The following is an 18,737-nucleotide window of genomic DNA, read 5'->3' on the forward strand; positions in this document are numbered from 1 at the left end:
TCCTGCCGTTCTGAAAAAAGCCCATCTGATTTCCCCCAATCACTGTATTGTAAGCGCATCTCCCTGCGTGTGCCTGCACACGCTGGCAAATACAGCTAAGACAAAGAACACACTCAGCAATAAGTGCAAGATTCAGAAGACTTCAGGCACCATCTCCTGGGAAACCACATCAACACAATCATTTTCTCTCCTCGCTCAAGTCTGACGTTGGTGTTGCAGGCTGATGATGCAGAAGTTCTCCTAGTAACTAGGACACAAAGCTAAAGTTTGAACTCCAGCTGCTTTGTAACCTTGACGATAACAGGCCTCTGGGCATAAAGACATACTATACGGATCGTTTTTCATGGGAGATGCTGTATAAATCTAGCCAGATTAGTCGCTATGACTCTGCAAATTCCTTGAGCTAGGCTATGGGATGCATAAACAATGATGATAATGGCTCATCGCTTTGTCAAGGTGCAACACATTTCCCAAAATGAAAGCGAACCCAATGGATGATTTTCCAGCACATCTGGCCACAAACATCAATAAATGCCAGGCATCACATATTTATGAATAATATTTCATCTCCCTAAACCTTGCAGCTATATAATGTACTATTGCAAAATGTCATCTTGCTTTTCAATAGCTCATCAGGCTGAATAGGGGAAGCGTGCCTGTGGGTTTTCAATGGCTTTCTCCCAGCAGACCGCAGCTCTTCCTCCCTTTCTCTGTCCCCCACTCGCTCCCTGCCTGGCTGACATTTAAACTTGAGTGAGAGCAGTTTGAAGAGGGGAAGTTATAAAAAATAAAATAAAATAACTTTCTCCCCCTCTCCAAAGGCATGACCCAGTCAATACCATGTAAAATCAAAATGGTTGAAACTGCTCTCTTATCCACAAGGGGGATCAAACCATAGAAAAGTAGGCAAGATATCTTTTGTGTGTCCACTGTGGAGATTGTTTTACACCAGAGGAGGCAGAGCTCTTAAGGTTGCATTGAACTTTACTCATTTTTACTTATTTCAGACTTACCGCAAAGAAGAGAAAATTGTGTGAAAGAGCAACAGCATGAGTGGAGTTTCCCTTTTTAAGATGCTGGGATTGGTGGGGGAATCATTTCCTACCTTAAGTCCTAACTTAAGCTAAAAAAAAATCCTGAGTATGAAAAGCATCACTAATCATGTTAAAACATAAATAAAAATATCTTGCGGGGATTTGGAATGAAGGGTTTCTAAGATTATGTCCACTTATCAAAATGATTGCTGGCGTCCTTCTCAAATCTGTATGTTCATTTAAAGGATCCATCTTCATCAGAATGCGATGGTAGCTCGATTAACATACCTTTCAATATGCAAAGCCTGCGTCTGCTGCTGCCACAACTGACAGGCATTGAATAAATCCTGATATTTGCTTTTTAAACCCTTCAGATGTGTTGCAGAAAACCCACAATGGGTCAGAGGGGAAAAGACAGTCATACTCACCTCCCACAGAAACACACAAAAAAACAGCAAAAGCAAGCAGGAAAAAGTTGGACAGGGAGAAAGCTTAGAGCTCTGAGCATTCATTCAAGTGTAATCACTCCGTGAACATATTCATAAGATGGCTAAATGGCAACACAAGCATGCAGTGAAGTCACGAAGAAAAGCACCTAAACAGCAGCAACGTAGGACCAAATGATGTGGTATGCGTTCCCCAACTTCATCTTGCATGAAGAATCCAACTGCCTTGGCTTAATTAAGTCATTAAAAATGCAGATTAATGTTCTACAACACTTGACCCGAGAGCAGAGGATCATAGTTTTGCCTGCAAGGTGACTCAAAAGAGCAAATATTGAGAGTGAAAAGGGTCCATGTCAGTAAATGTGGTCGGGCAGATCCCATTTAATAGTTTGTGACATTTTCAAAATGCGGTTCTCTGTATCGGCCCCCAAAAAGCCAACAAAAAAACCCATTCATTCATCAGTTTTAATAACAAATATCAAGCCCATAGATGGCATCACACCCACGGCTTGGCAGTGTTGCTGCAAACTAAGCTGTTTGTCTCTTCTGTGTTCTGTGACACAGAAGGTCAACTTGAAATAAAAGGTTAAGTAGTAACAAGCTACAGAGGGTCAAACTGCCACCAATAACAGCAGATTCAAATAAACCCAGGAAATTGATTCCCCTCCTGTGCTTCTACCGAGGGACAAGGACACTTTTCCAATTAAACAGCCTGGCTAAACAAAAACTGGAGCTGTGCGTGTAACACTAATATCCATCCATCTACCTATCTACCCATCCATGTTTCCACCTATCTATCTATCTGTCTATCTGTCTATCTATCTATCCGTCCGTCCATCCATCCATCCATCCATCAGCCATATTTTGTATAAACTGATGCCTTTTCCAAATTAGCATCGTGTTGAGGTGGGTTTCACACTTTCACAGATAACCAAATAAATTGTGGCCAGAAGGCTTCGGCCCAACATGCAAATACTCCAGTTGTGTTTGCTGTAAAGAACATAGAGTCATAGTGGTTCAGAGCCCAGAAATGAAGGATTCCTTTCCACCCAAAATGTCAGCGTCTCTCTTGATCAAGGCCCATTGCAGCCCACTCCGTGTTCAGAGTGTGCAATATACAATGTCAGCGGAGAGGTGCACTGCTGTGACAGGCATCTGGCCTGCAGGGTCATCCAGAGGTGATGGGTCTCTCCTCCAATAGGTCTCCTTTGCCGTCTCTCCTTTCATCCATCTTTCTGTCTTCCTGCATCTCGTCTCTGTCCTTTCCCATCTCCCCATCTTCTTCTCACGCATCACTCTCTGCCTTCTCTGCTTCCCTTCCATCTTGCCTCTTGCGGCGTCCTCTCTCTAACCCTCCTTGCTCAGCCAAGAGGCATCCAGTTTCTCATAAGTCTTCATTAGAGCCATCCCAGGGAGGCACGGCTGCATCGTGTAACAGCGCAAAGTCCGAACGCAACCGTACAGAGAGAACCGAGCCCCAGAGACAATTAGCTCAGCCTGAAAAATAATATCATACTCCAGTCAGTTTCTGTGCGTGGGTGCTGGCAGCACAACTGAGGCTGGCTTAGATTTGGGCCCTATAGGAAACAGGTTGAAGCAATGAGCTGCCTGAGGCCACAAACGACAGAGAACAAACAAAAAGAATATATGCCTTTGTGGATTGCAGTGTAGTCGGATGCTGACAAAGCGGGTGTGAGGATGGAAGACGTATCCTGCTACACTCGGGGATGTGGTCGCTTTGTTTGGTCTATTAAAATGTCTTCTTTAATTTGACATGAAATATATTGCAGTAAAAGTATAATGTGTTAGTCATTTAGCAGTTTGATACTCTTCAGTGTTTACTACATCGCCTGACACGCACGTGTGTCCCAACGCAGCCTGACATATGTGGGCCTCATACTGAGGTGGGATTGAACAAACTCACTAAGATCAGGATCTGTGCACATGTGGTGCAGTGATATCTTTGTTTACCATGTGCACTAGATGGATTATTAAAAACAATGTCTAGCGGCTAAAAGTTAAAACAGCTAAAGTTCCTTCTTCTGTAGAGAATGTGCTACATTATTTGTAATTACAAGCGTGACTTATTTCCTGTACCACTGGTAAATGTTTACATTCGCTGTTCTGGCGCTGCTTCAGCGCTCGTTTAGAACATTTAACCTGGTGCTTTGCTTAAACATCTCTGCTGTGTTAGTGTGAAAGTGTTTTCAAAAGACATTTTGATCTCAGCTGTGCATAAACAAATAAGGGTGTCGTAAGACGTAATTGTGATGTCGAAAAAATACGTATGATTAAATTCGCTAAAGCAGCATGAGAGTGTTAGTGCAGCCTGGCAACAAGCCTTGTGCAGCCACAGAGGGCGACTGTAGCGGCCATGATCCTGAGCTCTGGAGTTTAGTTTAGACAGATTATGATATTTAAAGAAGCTCGGTGGATAAAATGTTATTTCCACATCCCATTTTTTGACTTTCAGAAACATAATTGGAAAAAGAGCAATCAAGGATTAGAGAACCTCCTGGTAAAAAAAAAAGAAGGGGAAACCAGTTCCAAACTATTCAGGTAGGGAATATGTGTCAATGACTGCTGAATTTGAAGGGCCTGTACTTTGTTTATACAACTGCCAAAAATCAGGGATTTCTAAAGAAAAAGCACAGATATAGTTATGGTTTATACCATCTGTTTGACAAATTTAGTCAATACACAAGAGAAAATACTTTTGTAGGCAGATAAAAGGTGATTATGTCTGTGTTGACAAGCTGCGATCCACTTCAATTTACTACTAAGCCTCTAGCAACACAAGGCTACAACACAAACCATAGTAATGTGATTTTATGTACTGTCAACCTGGATTATTTCTCATTTTCTCCAAGGACGTGTTAGGATGTGTTAAAGGAACGGCTCATCTAAAAAAAATACCAAATATACTTCATAACTTACACATGTAAGTGCATCTAAAACATTCACGCACACTCACCCATCAAATTCAGACAAGTGTGGACACACTCCCACACGCACAGCAATCAGCAGAGCAGAGAGAGACATCTCACTCCCGCTGACATCCCCCCACAAGACGAGAGAGGGTTTTTCACCGCTGTCACACTGTCAAAGCATCAAGATGAGACGGACGGAGATGGACGGGCGGGATCAGAGAAAACCTTGTGACTTATGTGGCGTGGGGGAGAAATGCAACGACTCCTTCCTCAGATTAAAAAGAAATGAGAGGTGACAACCCTGATTATTTTAAGAGCCTTGCCTTATCTCTGATGTTCCAGAGGGGGGGAAAAGAAAACATGATATACTCACATATGTTCTTCAAGGTCTAGAGAGGCAATTGGACTGTTGGCAAAGACTATTCCGAGGGGTTTCTTCAGTTCTGGAGCTCTATAATGAACTACAATTACCTTCATGGATGTACTCGAATATGTTTTTAACCTACCTAAGATTAAGATATTGATGTCCATGCATGTGAGAATGTTGTAGTCTGACAAAGAAATGGACACGCAAATTTGTTCTGCATTCTGGATCTCTTTTGCCAGGGCCTCTGGCAGGAAGTAAGAAACATATGCGATTTCAATTACATACAAAGCTGACAAATACATAAGCATGGTGTTTGAGTAATATCAATATTATAATAAAACTTTCAAAGGGATTCCCTTTCAGCTCGCTTTCATTTTTAACCCTGATAAGTAAGATGTCTTCGTCATGGAGCAACAGCTATTGTGTGATAATCCATCATGTCATTAAGTACAGTTGTCAACACTCCGCTCATGTCTAAGTGTGATGTCTAGTCAGGGCTTTTCAAATGTTTTACTTCAATCACATCCTGTATGATAAGCAAAACAGCTGTTCTATCCTGTAGGATTGTTACTGGTGGGGGATTTCAGCAGATGGATGCTCACCAGCTAAGCATTATATCACTGATAGCTTTGAGCTCCCCACCTGTTTTTCATCTTCATTATACACAGAAGGACACAGCAAAGAAGACCCCACAGCTATAGGATAGATAGATAGATAGATAGATAGATAGATAGATAGATAGATAGATAGATAGATAGATAGATAGATAGATAGATAGATAGATAGATAGATAGATAGATAGATAGATAGAAAGATAGATAGAAAGATAGATAGATAGATAGATAGACTGTTTGCAGGGAGGAAATGCTACTCCACTGCACTCTGGTCAACTTGCTGAAACGTGTCCAAACTCAAGAAATAGACAGTCGTCAGTAGAGATAACGTTTGAGTCTGGAAAGCTGTCCGACACGCCGAGATATCAAACTTAGTCTGCCGAGATAATAATTGTGCACTGTCACTGTGAGCTCAAGGAACCTGCAATGATATGCTAATGAGAGCGCTATTTGTAGCTGAGGGAAAGGAAAAGAAGAACATCAATTAGTATGTTAAATTTTGATTTGCGGCATTCAGACATTAAACTGCAAAATCGTTTGTGATCCACACAAAGGAGCCTGTGTTGAAGGTTGAACAATACAGTGCAGAATGCCTGTGGTATCATGGGAATACGCCGTTAGATATTCATAACCATGCTTGTAAGAGGAATGGTCGGTGCCTTGTTCATTAGCCACAATGACATTTTATAGCATCGATGACCAAAAGTAGAGTTGACTGTAGTCAGTCATCCACAGCTCTTCTGAAGTGAGGTTGGAACCTCCAGCAGTGCTTCTACAGACAGGAAGGGCAGTCTTAATGAATCGCAAGATACATGATAAATGTGACCATATGGTAGAGCCGGCTGGCCAAGCCAGGGGTGCTAGCTAGCTCTGCTAAACATACACGCAGCCAGGAACGCCGACACACACACACACACAGGCGCCTGTGCGGTCTCGCGTTTTCACATTTCAATGAAAAAGTCGCTGTCATCAAACTCAAGACAACAGCAGGTAGAGGTGAACGACCTCTGCACAGAAAGACGGACCGCTGCGACAGAATCCAAGCGCTTTCTGTCCAAAAAGTTCTGCAGAGGTCAGGGTGAGGAGGACAAAACTAACTCTGTCTGGGAGCATCTCGCTCAAACTGCCGACTTTATAATTATTTTTATTCAGCACATATATTTCACATAATCACAGCCAAAAGACATATCCTCACATATTTTATGTACACCCCCCCCCCCCCCCCCCCCATTGTTCTCCTTTTATAGCAGATGCTATCTCTCCCTAATTGGCTTGGTAAAAACAAAGGAGCAGCCTTGGATGCCCCGCTGAAGCTCGCTCGGTCTACGGGGAAACTCTCGGCTGCACCGACACATATTAAGGGGCCTTGGACATGGAAGACCTCTGTGCCGTCTGAAGGAGGCCAGTTACTGATTACACGGCACAGTTTCAGGGTCGGTATTGAATAAGCAGCCAGGCGAGCGCTCTTCACAGAGCAATTTTGAAACGCATCAATAAAACACACTACGGGTTGCTGGGAGGGCTCAGGCCGACAGAGGTCCTGTGAACTCCACTTGTGCTCGAAGGCTGAGCGTTTTACTTGAGGTAATGGGCTATATTTAGTTGAGCCATTTTCTCATTAGGTGTGTATTGCCAAATTCCGGCGCCTTAATCTCCATCTAGACTTTATGATGCCATTCCTGCTAGTACAGCTTGACAGACAAATGATAGATGATAAGCCTTCACCACAATCACCACATTACGGTGAGCCATCGCTGTCAGAGCTGCCTAGTGTTTTGAAAGGGAGAGAAACATGGGAGTGGTGTTTGCTTTAGGTGTAATTTGTTTTGGAGCTCGGTTCAGCAACGTGAAACAAAAAAAAAAAAAAAAAGACAAAAAGACAGCAGTGTGATATATAACTGCACAGCTTGGCGTCAGTGAATTTAACCGTAACTGCAGCGGTGCGGTTGCACTTGATGGGGTGTTATATTGCGGAGAACAGGTTCACAGAGGCTGTGATATAAACTCACCGTCCATGCAGGATTCACTGGTGATTACTCAATATGGGAAAATATTCTGCATTGCACAAAGATGAGTATGTTCTGCACATCAGTACTGATGTGAAAGTGTTCTGTCACTTTTTTACAAGGCGGTAAAACACAACCCTGAATCAGCCACTGCACCTCGCTAGAATGAGTTCCACATGCCATTTAATGTCTTCCAGTCAACCCTGTTTATCATATGGCTGCCTCCTGCAGGTTTGCGATGCTGAGGAAAATAAAATAGCGCCCTCTTCTGGCAGGAAATTGACACAACACCCATCTATATGTGCTGTGATTTTCCACCCATGCTGCGCCACTCTGAAGAGATTCTCCTAAAATTGTCAAGTATGATTAAGAACTAAGTATGCAAACAAACATTTCCAAAAGAATAGCAAGACTTCAATTTTTCCCAGTCTTATCCCATCAACATCTTATTACGCAGAGGCATGAATAATTCATGCAGCACCTCAGGACAAAAAACATGACTATCAATACAGCCAATCTGCAACTTTTGTCATGACTAATTCAGCATCTGCCAAATGCCTCTCTACCCCTTTTGTCTGTATATGACACACCAAAATAGATTTTTGGTTAATCTTTCACCTGAATCTTCGACGGGATATTCCTGCCTTCGCTCGAAACTGATTACTGAACTTGATTTAGGGTTTATTATCCTTCTGATGACTGCACCAGCTCGCAGCCAGAATGTAAAACAAATTAGATTTTTCAAGTGACCATTACTTCCTTAATACATTGTCAAAGAGCTCATGTCTGCTAACACTTCCCCGGTGCTCCAAACAAGCACTTAATTTGAGCTCAGAACAAGCACATGCATAATAATGACCTTATTTGCATAAATTATAGGAGGCCGTCAAGTGTGTTTCCTTCTTTCTTTCCGTTGTTCTGTTTGCGTGTGTGAGTGGGCGTGTGCATTGAAGTAAGTGAAGAGTTTCTGTTACGAGACAGCTAATTTCGTTGGAAGTGAAGACTCAATAACGGCGTCCGTTCATTCATGAAAGCGAGGGTTTGATCATTTTGAAGACTTTCTAATCATGCATTTGTTAACTGGAGATATTGATGCACTCACGCGCACTCTACTGGCAGATCATGTTCTTTCATTTCAGAGTTTAGATGTGTAGCGGGGCCAATTAGCACTAGAGTCCTGGCGTGTGATCATCTCTGCCATTCATCTCGCATTGTATTTTCTAATTTTCACACCTACAGCACCATAAAAATGATGCTTGAATGGTGCCTGTCTAAAAATCTTCCGTGCACTTCGGCCTTATCCCAATTTGCCTACAATAACAAATGCATTAGATTCTAATTATATAAACCACCAGAAAACCACCAAATAATAAATTAGACAATAAATATGACTAAATTCTGATATATAACTATATGTTTCTTTAGGATCAGTGCAGCAAAAGGCCGGACCAGTTGTACTGCATTAGCATCAGAAAACCTATGTAATGGGCAGCAGACTCAATAGTCTATTCAAAGCCTGATCTCAGTGAGAAACTGGACTTGGTTAAGGTTCATGAAGACATTTCTCTTCTCCAAAAGGCTTCTTCAGTAGTCAAATGGCTGGAGCCAGAGCTTGAAGATACAGCCCTCATGGAACATTAGCATGCTAATGATCCGGGTGGTCAGCTGAGAGTCGCTGGCAGGGTCGTTGACCTAGTTTTGCTTGCGGGGGCTCCCCTTCATCTGCAGGGTCACATGGTGATGAGTCACAAGATCCTGAGTGAAGGTGTGAACATTTAGATCGTTGAAGGAGGGAGCGTAGGAGTGCGTTTCATGTGGGTGAAAGGAAATGTCTCAGTCCACCACCGCTGTTCAGAGATGGGTTTTCCAACTTGAATGGATGACTTCTTTGAAAAAGCCTTTTGGACAAGAGGCAAAACTTCTTCAAGAAACCGAACCGAGTCCAGTTGCTCACTGAGGTCAAGCTTTGGATAACTGTGACCTGGATGTATGACACCCTATAGGGACGTCTATAGTCCATTCTTTATCAGAGGGATTTCCTGTTAAAAGGGACTGTTGCACAAACTGCTTGGTCATTGATCAGGTGCTGGGATCTGTAAGACAGACTAAATAAAATAGCACTGAATTAAATTAAAAGCACTCTCTTTTAAAACAACCAGTTCTAGATGAATCATTAGAGATATGATATGAAAAGTCTGTGTGTTGCAGTTCAGTTTATTCTAACTGCAAACTATATAGAACACATCACCATTAGATTTAACGATGGAGTTTTACATTTATTTGAGAACTAGTTGTGCACTTTTTGCCATTACTACAAACATTAATACATTTTCTGGAAAAATGACAGCACAAAACTAAGAATTCATTCAAACTCTAACATCACATAAAGTACCTAAACCTGAACATAAAAACAGCTAAAACATTTATGAGGGTTCAACACTTACTTTTTTAAAGGAACTACATAAAACTCCTAAAGGTTCAAAATGCTTTGTCTCCGTCTTGTCATGAGCTGAACTTGTGGTTTCTCACCTGCCCGCCGTTGGTACCTCTGTCAGACGTTTCACCTTACTGACCGTGTCTGACAGAAACGGCCGCGGACGCCATCAGTCACGAGCTGCTCTCCTGAAGTGACATCCTGAGCCATCCTGTGAACACAGCCTCTGCAGGCTCTCTCTGCTGCTCGTGCTTTCGAACACGAAGCCCTCGATGACCAAGGTCTCGTCTTTGTCCTCTCTGTCCATCAGAAAGTCCTGCGGAATCTGTCAACAACAACATGCACGCTTGACCCCACTCTGCACAGGAATCAAAAGTACCATAAATACTCACATCATATATTCACTGAACAAAACAAAAAGTGTAGAACAAAATCTTATCAGGAATTTTTTAAATCCTTGAATAAGTACATGACTATCAGTCCTCACAAGGTATGCCTCCTGGCTGACAAGTTAATTCTGAAAATATCCGCAACGCAATTTCAGTGACAGTGAGTCAAGCGATACCCAAACCCCAAGCAGAGGAGTTAAATCGCTCAAGCAAAAATGTGATTAAGCCTATTTTATTGGATGCTGCTTTACAAAATAGGTCGGGGTGACTTAATGCTTAAAGGTGTTTTTCCATTGGTTGCTTTATCAGAGGTTCACGGAAAAGCTAAACGACTTACATTTTTGCATCCAATATTAATTATGACACCCCCAAACAGAGTCCAAACTCTTGTGGTGTTAACTATATACATAATTTATGTTCACCGCATAAGCTGTCAGCTACACCGACAGTAGTTCACCCCTGTAACCTGACCTCCTTACTGCAGGTCATTTTAGACAGAAAAGCCTGGAACCCTTATTACTTCTGGGCAGATTCACAATCTGAAGTTACAGTTATGTGGGCAGCTCACAAAACAAAGTGAAACTGTTTTGGAAGACTGTAAGCCGAGGCTAGGACTCTGTACTCAGACAGATCAATTTAAAAACATTCAATTTTCCGCCTCTTTGCTGTCTTTAGCCGAGTTCTGAAAAACGTTGTCCGCATATTTATGGCGTACCATTCTGCTCCGCATCTGCTGCGATTTGCCTGTGGAGCAGCAGTCCAGCAGCTCCTGTAGGTCCCTCAGCAGCATCTGGGCCCTTGACAACACTGCATCGAAAGTGACAAACAGAGCCAGCCGATAAACACTAAAATCCCCTGCTCACGGAAGAAAAGGGAAGGACAAATGTGCTCATATACTGTACCTTAAATGCTCCTGACTTGTGTGAGAGGCGTACTTACACTCGTGAGTCTTTATGATGGAGATCTCAGGGTCTATTTCAGAGGTCATGACACTGATGTTCAACCTATAGACGTGCACAGGGTTTATATTTTAAACTTTGACATCAACTCGTCTTTAATAAAGCATTAAAACATGTGTTTTATTGTGATGGTGTCACAGTTGGAAAGTCCATTGTTAATTTTAGTATATTCCATTGGAATATAGTTAAATTAAAAATTTAACTTGCTGCAAACTACAACCTCATCACTAAAGGAAGAGTATTTGGTGCACTTCACTGCACAAAGGTCATTCGCCAAATGACATTTTAGAACGGGAACAAGTTGATACATTAAAACGTAGTTGCTTCTCCACAAGAATGCATTTAAATTTCTTTGCTTCAACTGATAGCGTAAACCATTCACGGTGCTAGCTTGTAGCTAAGCTAGCCTGCGTTACTTAGACAACAATTAAAATACAACACATTTTTCTCACAGCCGCCATAATATCTTTTGTAAACGAAAATAACGTTAACAAATATAATTCGTCGGTTCAGGTAAGATAATGTACCATTTCTTGGCAAGTGGCAGGCGAACAGGTTAGCTGTAAAAGAGTGTGTGCGTAACAAGTTTTAATTTCATATTTTACTCACACTAAAATACGACGTGATGGCGTCATATGCGTTATTAGAAAGAGGCCTTTTTATTTTACCTCTGATGTTGTGTCCCCTTCCAGGAGTTTATTTAAGTGGAACTTTCTTCAAAAGAGCAAAGATTCTAATTAGATGGATTAAATTGGCTTTTTTACCTACTCAACGCACAAACTCTAGCAAGAGTAAAAATATATATATCGATGGTATACATCTACTCTTTTATGTATTTTTTTAGCGTTTCTGTTTTACTTTACTTCTTTCACATGTGTGCTTTGTTTACCTCCGTCGTGCCAAAGTCTTTGTCGGGCTATTTTAACATATTTTGTAAAGACTGAGGTAATTTGTATCACCACTGATTAAACCGCGCTTTTATTTTGAAGGGACTTCCCCAGTCAAGTGACTCCCGGAAGTTTTTGTTTCCTCACCTGTCAATGTTCTGACACGGTGCGAATGTCCAGTCTTATCTCTGTGGTTTTCTTCGAGAAACGCTTCTTCTTTTTTCGGAAATTGATGGTATTCTTCTTTGTCTAACTGACACCTAACTAGGCACATCATCTAACACGGTTAGTAGGAGTGGAGAGTGAAAAATAATCTCCTGATTTTGCTTCACCTAGCCACAAATGGCAAGAAGACATTAGCTGGGCTCTAGCTAATTGTTAACATAAGAATTCGAACCTGTTATTTACCTTAGCTTTAAATTGTACGGTTAAATTTTGGTTGACATTACTCTAATAAATGTATAACTAATCTCGTACGTACACACCGACTTGCTTTGTCTGCTGTAGAATTAGACTACTGAAGCTAACGCCGTAACATTAGCATCGAATATAAACGAGATTCAGTGATTGTTTACATCCTGTTATCGGTTGCTTTTCGGTGTCATTAGACGATTTTATTTTTAGTTTTTGATGATATCTCCGCTCGTTTATCCGTTTTGCACGTCTTGGATGTCTTAAAAACATATCTGCAAATGTCTTGTTCACGTTGACTTTCGATTTTGTTAACATGTACGATGGCCTGACTTTCGATTCTATTAAGGTCGTCCTTGAAGTTAAAAACGTGGCATTTTTTGTTTGTTTTGTTTGCTTTATTTGGTTTGTGTCAGTCATTTGTCCAGCATTCTGCCTAAAGTTATTCTTGGCAAAGCGTCTGTTGCAAACTTGGCTTCATAGTGCTGCATCATTGCCTGGTGACATCACCCGGCGCTGGCTGCACCGTAGGTTTGCAAAGGCAACGGATCAAGGAGGGCGTTTGGAATTACTGTAAGGTGGTTTGGAGAACTTGTCTGTCCCGTTTAGTTTGGCTTTGTTGCTTAAACCCTCGAGTTCATCCCTCTTACTCTCCTTGATACTCATGTGTGATTTCTATCTGCACCTCCACAGCACAGTTCATAGCATTGCCTTGAAATAAAAGCAAATGTCTTCCTCAATCTTTGTGGTGATCATCAACTTGTACAATATGTTTTTTTTACTTACTTCCTTTAGGCATTTTTTGTATTGCTACATAATAGCAGCAACCGAATATTTAAGCAAACTGGTCATTTCCTTTTCTTCGTAATCCACAGGTCTTCTATCTGCTACAGAGTAGGTCTGTGCAGAAATGGAGCCCTTGGCAGTGGATGATGACATTTGCATCCTGAAGCATGAGACGGCCTACACAGCTGCTGGCGAGAGCCCCGTATCCGTGTGCGCTGGCGATGAATCTGTTGCCTCTCACTTTGCCTTGGTCACTGCCTACGAGGACATCAAGAAGAGGCTGCGAGACACTGAGCGAGAAAACACTTTACTAAGGAGGAGAGTGAAGCAGCTGGAGGATAAGGTATAGATCTAAACGAACCAGTCGAGGAGCAAGGAACAGATAGTGAAAAAGAAAGAGTACAAGAGCAAACTACTTTATCAGCAGTTCTCATTTACCAGAGAGCAAAGGTTAAAGAGTGTACAAGACAGTGATAAATGAAAAGCTGTATTTTCAGTTTCAATTATCTTCAAAATACTCTGGGTAAGTTTCAAAAAGTCAGCAAATTAAGCATGATACTGAGAAAAAAAAACAAAAAAAAACCTGTGTCCGGGGTAGTCAACGCAGGAGGGTGGTTATAGGTTTAGCCTATAGTTGAAGCTATACCACAAAAGAAAAACATCAGTGTACAAACCATCAGAAAGCCTGGAAACGTATGAAAATATTCCACACACCTCACTGCAAACAGCTCAAAAAGTGAGCCAATTTGAAATAACTGATGTTCTTATTTTACGCAACCTAAGTGTGTAAGTTCTTGTATCTGAACAGTTTACAGCATCTACCCAGTAACTGGTGAAATGTTGACAACGCCCAGCCTCTGAAATTAGAATACATTGAATTGAACCCTTTTTCTGTGTGTTGTGTTTCACCTCTGTAGCTCTTCAGACCGGAGGCTCCTCCATCTGAGGGTCCCCAGTATGTTAACAAGGCCTTCAGTGCTTACCGAGGTATCTATATAGAAAAAGAGGACCTGCAGATGGAACTTAACAAACTGGTGTGTTTATTCATCCATATTCTTCCTCAAATTGCCTTTATTATGAGACATTTGCTAAGGATTTATAACTTTTGGCACTAACCATATGGCTTTAGGATAGAAACAAAAACAGCAGTTTGTCATTTAATTACACACAGAGCATGTAGATCCACTTTTATCTTTTCTGGTGCCCCTCCAGAAAAAGGAGAAGACTGAAAGTGAGAGGTTGTTGATGGATCAGCTGCAGGCCAAAGAGTTGGAGCTACTTCAGCTCAAGACAGAGATGGAGACCAGCCAAGGTGCCGAACAGAGCGCAGGCCTGCTCGCTTTTTATATCATCATTCTCATCAGCAGTTGGGACAGTGATTTAAATTAAGCCTTCAGAATGTTTTAAAATGCAAAGAGACACAAGGTCCAACTTCAGTCTGTTTCTGAAGAAACAAGAAAAAATCCTTTGATTTCAAAGAACTCAGTCTAGCACATTCAGCCTGTTAAACTGCAATTAAATGAACCAGGTGAATTCTTTCTGAGCACAGTTGGTAACCTGATGCGCGGATGTTTGATCACATTTCCACGAAACGTTTTCAATGCACAAAGAATTTTCTGTCGATAACGGGGGGAAAAAATCCAAAAGAGAAATCTTCATACTTTTCTGTATCCTATATTTGGTCTTTAAATGTATTATCAGTGCCATTTAAGGTGTCTGAAAATGGCTTAAATCGAAGGTGTCCTTGGCTTAGGAGCCATGTAAATGCATTTTTATAGCTTAGTTAAAACTTGGTTTGAACTCTTTGTTAGTAGATGTAGTTGGTATCTTCATGTTCATTTTGAATGTGCTGTTTTCATTGTGCAGTGATGAAGAGCCTGAACAGCTCCCAAGATTACTGGCAGATGGACAGGGTCAGTACCGAGTCTAAGATCGGCAAACTGCAGGAGGAGCTGGAGAGGGTGACCGTGGAGAACAACAGGCTACTGGAGAGAGGCGTGGTAAGTGATGGCCACAAGAAGACAACGTGGAGAAAGATGAGGAGGCAATATGAGCGACAGCAGAGACTGAAAGACGGGGAGAACTCAAAACAACGGGTGGAAGGTTGAGGAAGATGTGAAATAATGAGGGGAAAAATCGAGCATTTGATTGGAGGCGTCTAGTCCTGAATTATTGTATTTAAAATAAAGACATTAAGAGTTTACACATATGTATATGTTAACCGATTATTCTGCTTAATGTGGCTATTTTAGGAGGAGTCTCAGGACCAAAATGGGCCAGACTTCAATCAGACCTGTGAGGCAAAATATATTTCAAGGTAAAGTGTCTTTTGCGTCTCATTACTTGTTGCTTTAAACCTGCTTAGAGATCATATTTTCCGAACTGCAGATGCAGTTGATTTTCTTTTGGTATTTGTGTTCTGATGAATTTTATTTAAACAAAATTTCCATTAATGCTAATAGGATTGAAAAACATCGAAAGTTGAAAAATATTTTGATCATTCTGACAGAAAAATGTTAAATGTTGTGTTTTCGGCCCTGTAGTCAGGTGTAGCTCTTACTTTCAGCCACTAGAGGGTGGTAGAAGTATAGAGATTTTCATTTAGTGACAGGTTATGTCAGATAGAAAACCTCACAATAACTTCATGCATGCACTCCTCATGTATACCAGCAGACCTTTACCTATAGCACCAGAAACCTTAGTTGTTAAATCATGTATATTTGTACATAAGCATACGTATGGGTATGTATGTGAATATATGTCTTGTAATCTCTTGTTGGTACATGTTCATATGCCCAGCTATACTTTGCTATAAATATAAAAGCTTCATTTAAACAAAACCCTGTAACACAAAAAACAGCAACACTTTAATCTGCACCTTTGGCTAAGATCCTAAATTTCATCACTCTGCCATAAATTCAAGCACCTGCTTAAAGCAGCAAAAGGGAGAAAAGCTGGAAAGAAAAAAAGAAAAGATTTGAGAAGCACTGACACCCAAAACACATGTGACAGACAGAATTTTCTTCTTTTTCCCAGAGGAGATGCAATGTTTAACTGTTTTACCATTCAGGTAATCTGCTGGATGTTTCATCAGTTTATTTTGGTTATAAGATCGTCACCCGCCACGTTTCATTATTGAATTAAGTGTCAACCGTTACCGTTAAAATCTTAATGCCACAGCCAGGTGAGTCTCTGAAGGGCCACAGGGTTATTACATCAATGTTAATATATGATGTCACGCCCTCATGTAGGCAGAGGAACATGCAGAAGATGTACGAATCCCTGTACTCGGAGTTCACTCATCTCCAATCAGGGCTGAAGCACCAAGCAGGCCTGATCCAAAAACTCAGGCCAGTCTTAAATGAGACGAAACAAGGTGAGGAACACACACACGCACACACACCCTTCAATCTTTGTGAGGACTTTCATGGACACTGTGCATTCCCAGCCCCTCCCTCCAACAGTCCTCTGAAATTATGACAATTGGCAAAAATGTCCAAGTACAGGAACAGGAAGACACGCTTGTACTCAGAAGATACTAGGTGGGATTGATTAGCCACAGTAACACCAGTGGTTTAGATTTTAATGTGCACCCACCTGAGTGTTGATTATTTTCATCCTCAAGATCTACCATCTGCAAACGTCAAGTACGAGAGTTGGAATTTTACCTCCATGTTGAGATCTGGTATCTTAGAGTCGGCGAGTTCTGCCTGCAGGAAAGCCTGTTTTTTTGTGTTGCTCAGGAAGGAGATTTTCTCTTCCTCCTCCTTGAGTTTGTTGTGTGAGGGTGTGATATCACCAAAGTCCTTAAACACTTGGTTAAAAGACAAAATGAAACGGTCTGTTCCTCCTCTCTAGTGCCGCTCCGGCGATGTCTTCTACCCTAGCAAAGTTTCTCCCCTCTTGCCAATTCCTTCTGAGTGTGAGGAGAGAAGAAGTGAAAATGAGATGAAAGTACAGACAGAAAAAATATCTGAATAAAAGAGTAATCGTGTAATTTAGATGAGATGGATGGAAAGAAACAACTATCGCACAAGAGCAAAAAAAACCAAAACAGAGAGGTGACTGAGCAATTTTTCAGGTATATTGTGCATCTCTATTCTTGTAATGCTCCTCTGTTGGAATCACTTTTATTCAAATCTCAGGTTCAAATCCCCTCTAATATCAGATATCAGCCTGTGGAGACACTCATTTAAACTTTATTATATGTTCAGGATGATCTGATAGGTGAATCTGTGAGGGAGCAATGGATTAGTACATAGTTGTCATCCAATTATTTAGGTTTTTTACTGACCTATATAACTAATATTTACCTGTTCGATGCACAAATGTAGTCAGAAATATAGAAACACATGGAAGAGTCCATCCAAAATAATCGGATGGTAGATTCCCAAAGTCTTAAAGCTGATCTTTGCTTTCTTTTCTTACCTTTGGTTCGGTTTTCCTGTCTCTCTTAAGCTGCCTCAACAGTCCCTGTCCAATGTCTGGACGATGTGGAGAAGAACAATAACCTCACGGTTCCCCGGGTGTCGGTGCCCCGCCCTCCCAGTGCCCCTCCACTCCCCTCCAGCTCCGGCCGCCCCTGTCTCCCTCCTGGAGGATCATCGGGGACCCTGCTGCCAGACAGCCTGAGGGAGGACTGCTGGTACAATGGACCTTGGCCCACCCATAGGTGTCCAGGGGAGGCCCTGGTGGGCAGTGACACCTGCTCTGTCTTTCTGCCCCCGCCTCCCCAGAACCAGGCCTCCCTGGATGACAGCTCACGGTCTTTCCCCAGTCCACCAAAACCGAGCGATGCCATGTTTTGGGAGGGACACTCCACCACGCCCAGTTCGTCCTCCATTGGAAACTGCACTGCCAGGAGCGCTCCCAATGCGGAGTGGGCCAAACCGTATTGAGACGATCTTCTGAGGTGACTGAAAAGTGTAATTGGATAGAAAAGAAATGAATAAATGAACTTTAATCCTGCCACATAGCTACCACCTAACCTGCCTTAAGTTGTTAAGACCACTCCGCCGGGCTGGGCTGGACCTGCTGGTTGTGGGAACTAATTGTGGCCAGTGGAGGCCTTTTTGAGGTAAGGGCACAGATCAGTGAACAAACCTGACTTTGCTGAGGAAAAAACCTCAAGGATATTCTATACCTATGTGTGCGAGCATGCATACACGAGCAGTCCCGCGTGCACACGTGTGACACACACACACACACACACACACACACACACATACACACCCAGCAGCGTGCCTGTATGTGCGGATCAGCCTGCCTGTATCTGCATCTCATCCCTGATGAGCCGAGAGCTCCGAGGGCCTGTTCCTCCATCCGCTGCGGCCGGTGAATCACTGCAGCCACAGTATAGCACCAGAGTTGGTCAAACTGTCCTCCTACCAATGCAAGTCTTTTTTTTTTTAAACATTCGATCACTATATACAAGGTGTGCAGTCCCGTGTTTGTCTAATGATCGTGCACAGGAG

The 18,737-nt window shown here is 42.0% G+C and overlaps 1 protein-coding gene across 2 annotated transcripts; it reads left to right on the forward strand.

Annotated features, from left to right (window-relative positions):
* The first annotated feature begins 12,177 nt into the window (after positions 1 to 12,177).
* azi2 (5-azacytidine induced 2) lies at positions 12,178 to 18,234 on the forward strand. Of its 2 annotated transcripts, none has more exons than XM_057046420.1 (8): positions 12,178 to 12,351; positions 13,353 to 13,606; positions 14,181 to 14,297; positions 14,476 to 14,575; positions 15,130 to 15,263; positions 15,516 to 15,580; positions 16,515 to 16,639; positions 17,722 to 18,234. In XM_057046420.1, exons 2-8 carry the CDS (start codon positions 13,388 to 13,390, stop codon positions 18,159 to 18,161), a joined length of 1,200 nt encoding a protein of 399 aa, XP_056902400.1. In that variant the 5' UTR covers positions 12,178 to 12,351; positions 13,353 to 13,387; the 3' UTR covers positions 18,162 to 18,234. The 2 variants fall into 2 exon arrangements, with proteins under 2 accessions (XP_056902400.1, XP_056902401.1); XM_057046421.1 differs by having other exon boundaries at positions 12,182 to 12,301.
* The last annotated feature ends 503 nt before the right edge of the window (positions 18,235 to 18,737 follow it).

Source organism: Takifugu flavidus, chromosome 10, assembly GCF_003711565.1.
Source record: "Takifugu flavidus isolate HTHZ2018 chromosome 10, ASM371156v2, whole genome shotgun sequence".
NCBI classification, from domain to species: Eukaryota; Metazoa; Chordata; class Actinopteri; order Tetraodontiformes; family Tetraodontidae; genus Takifugu; species Takifugu flavidus.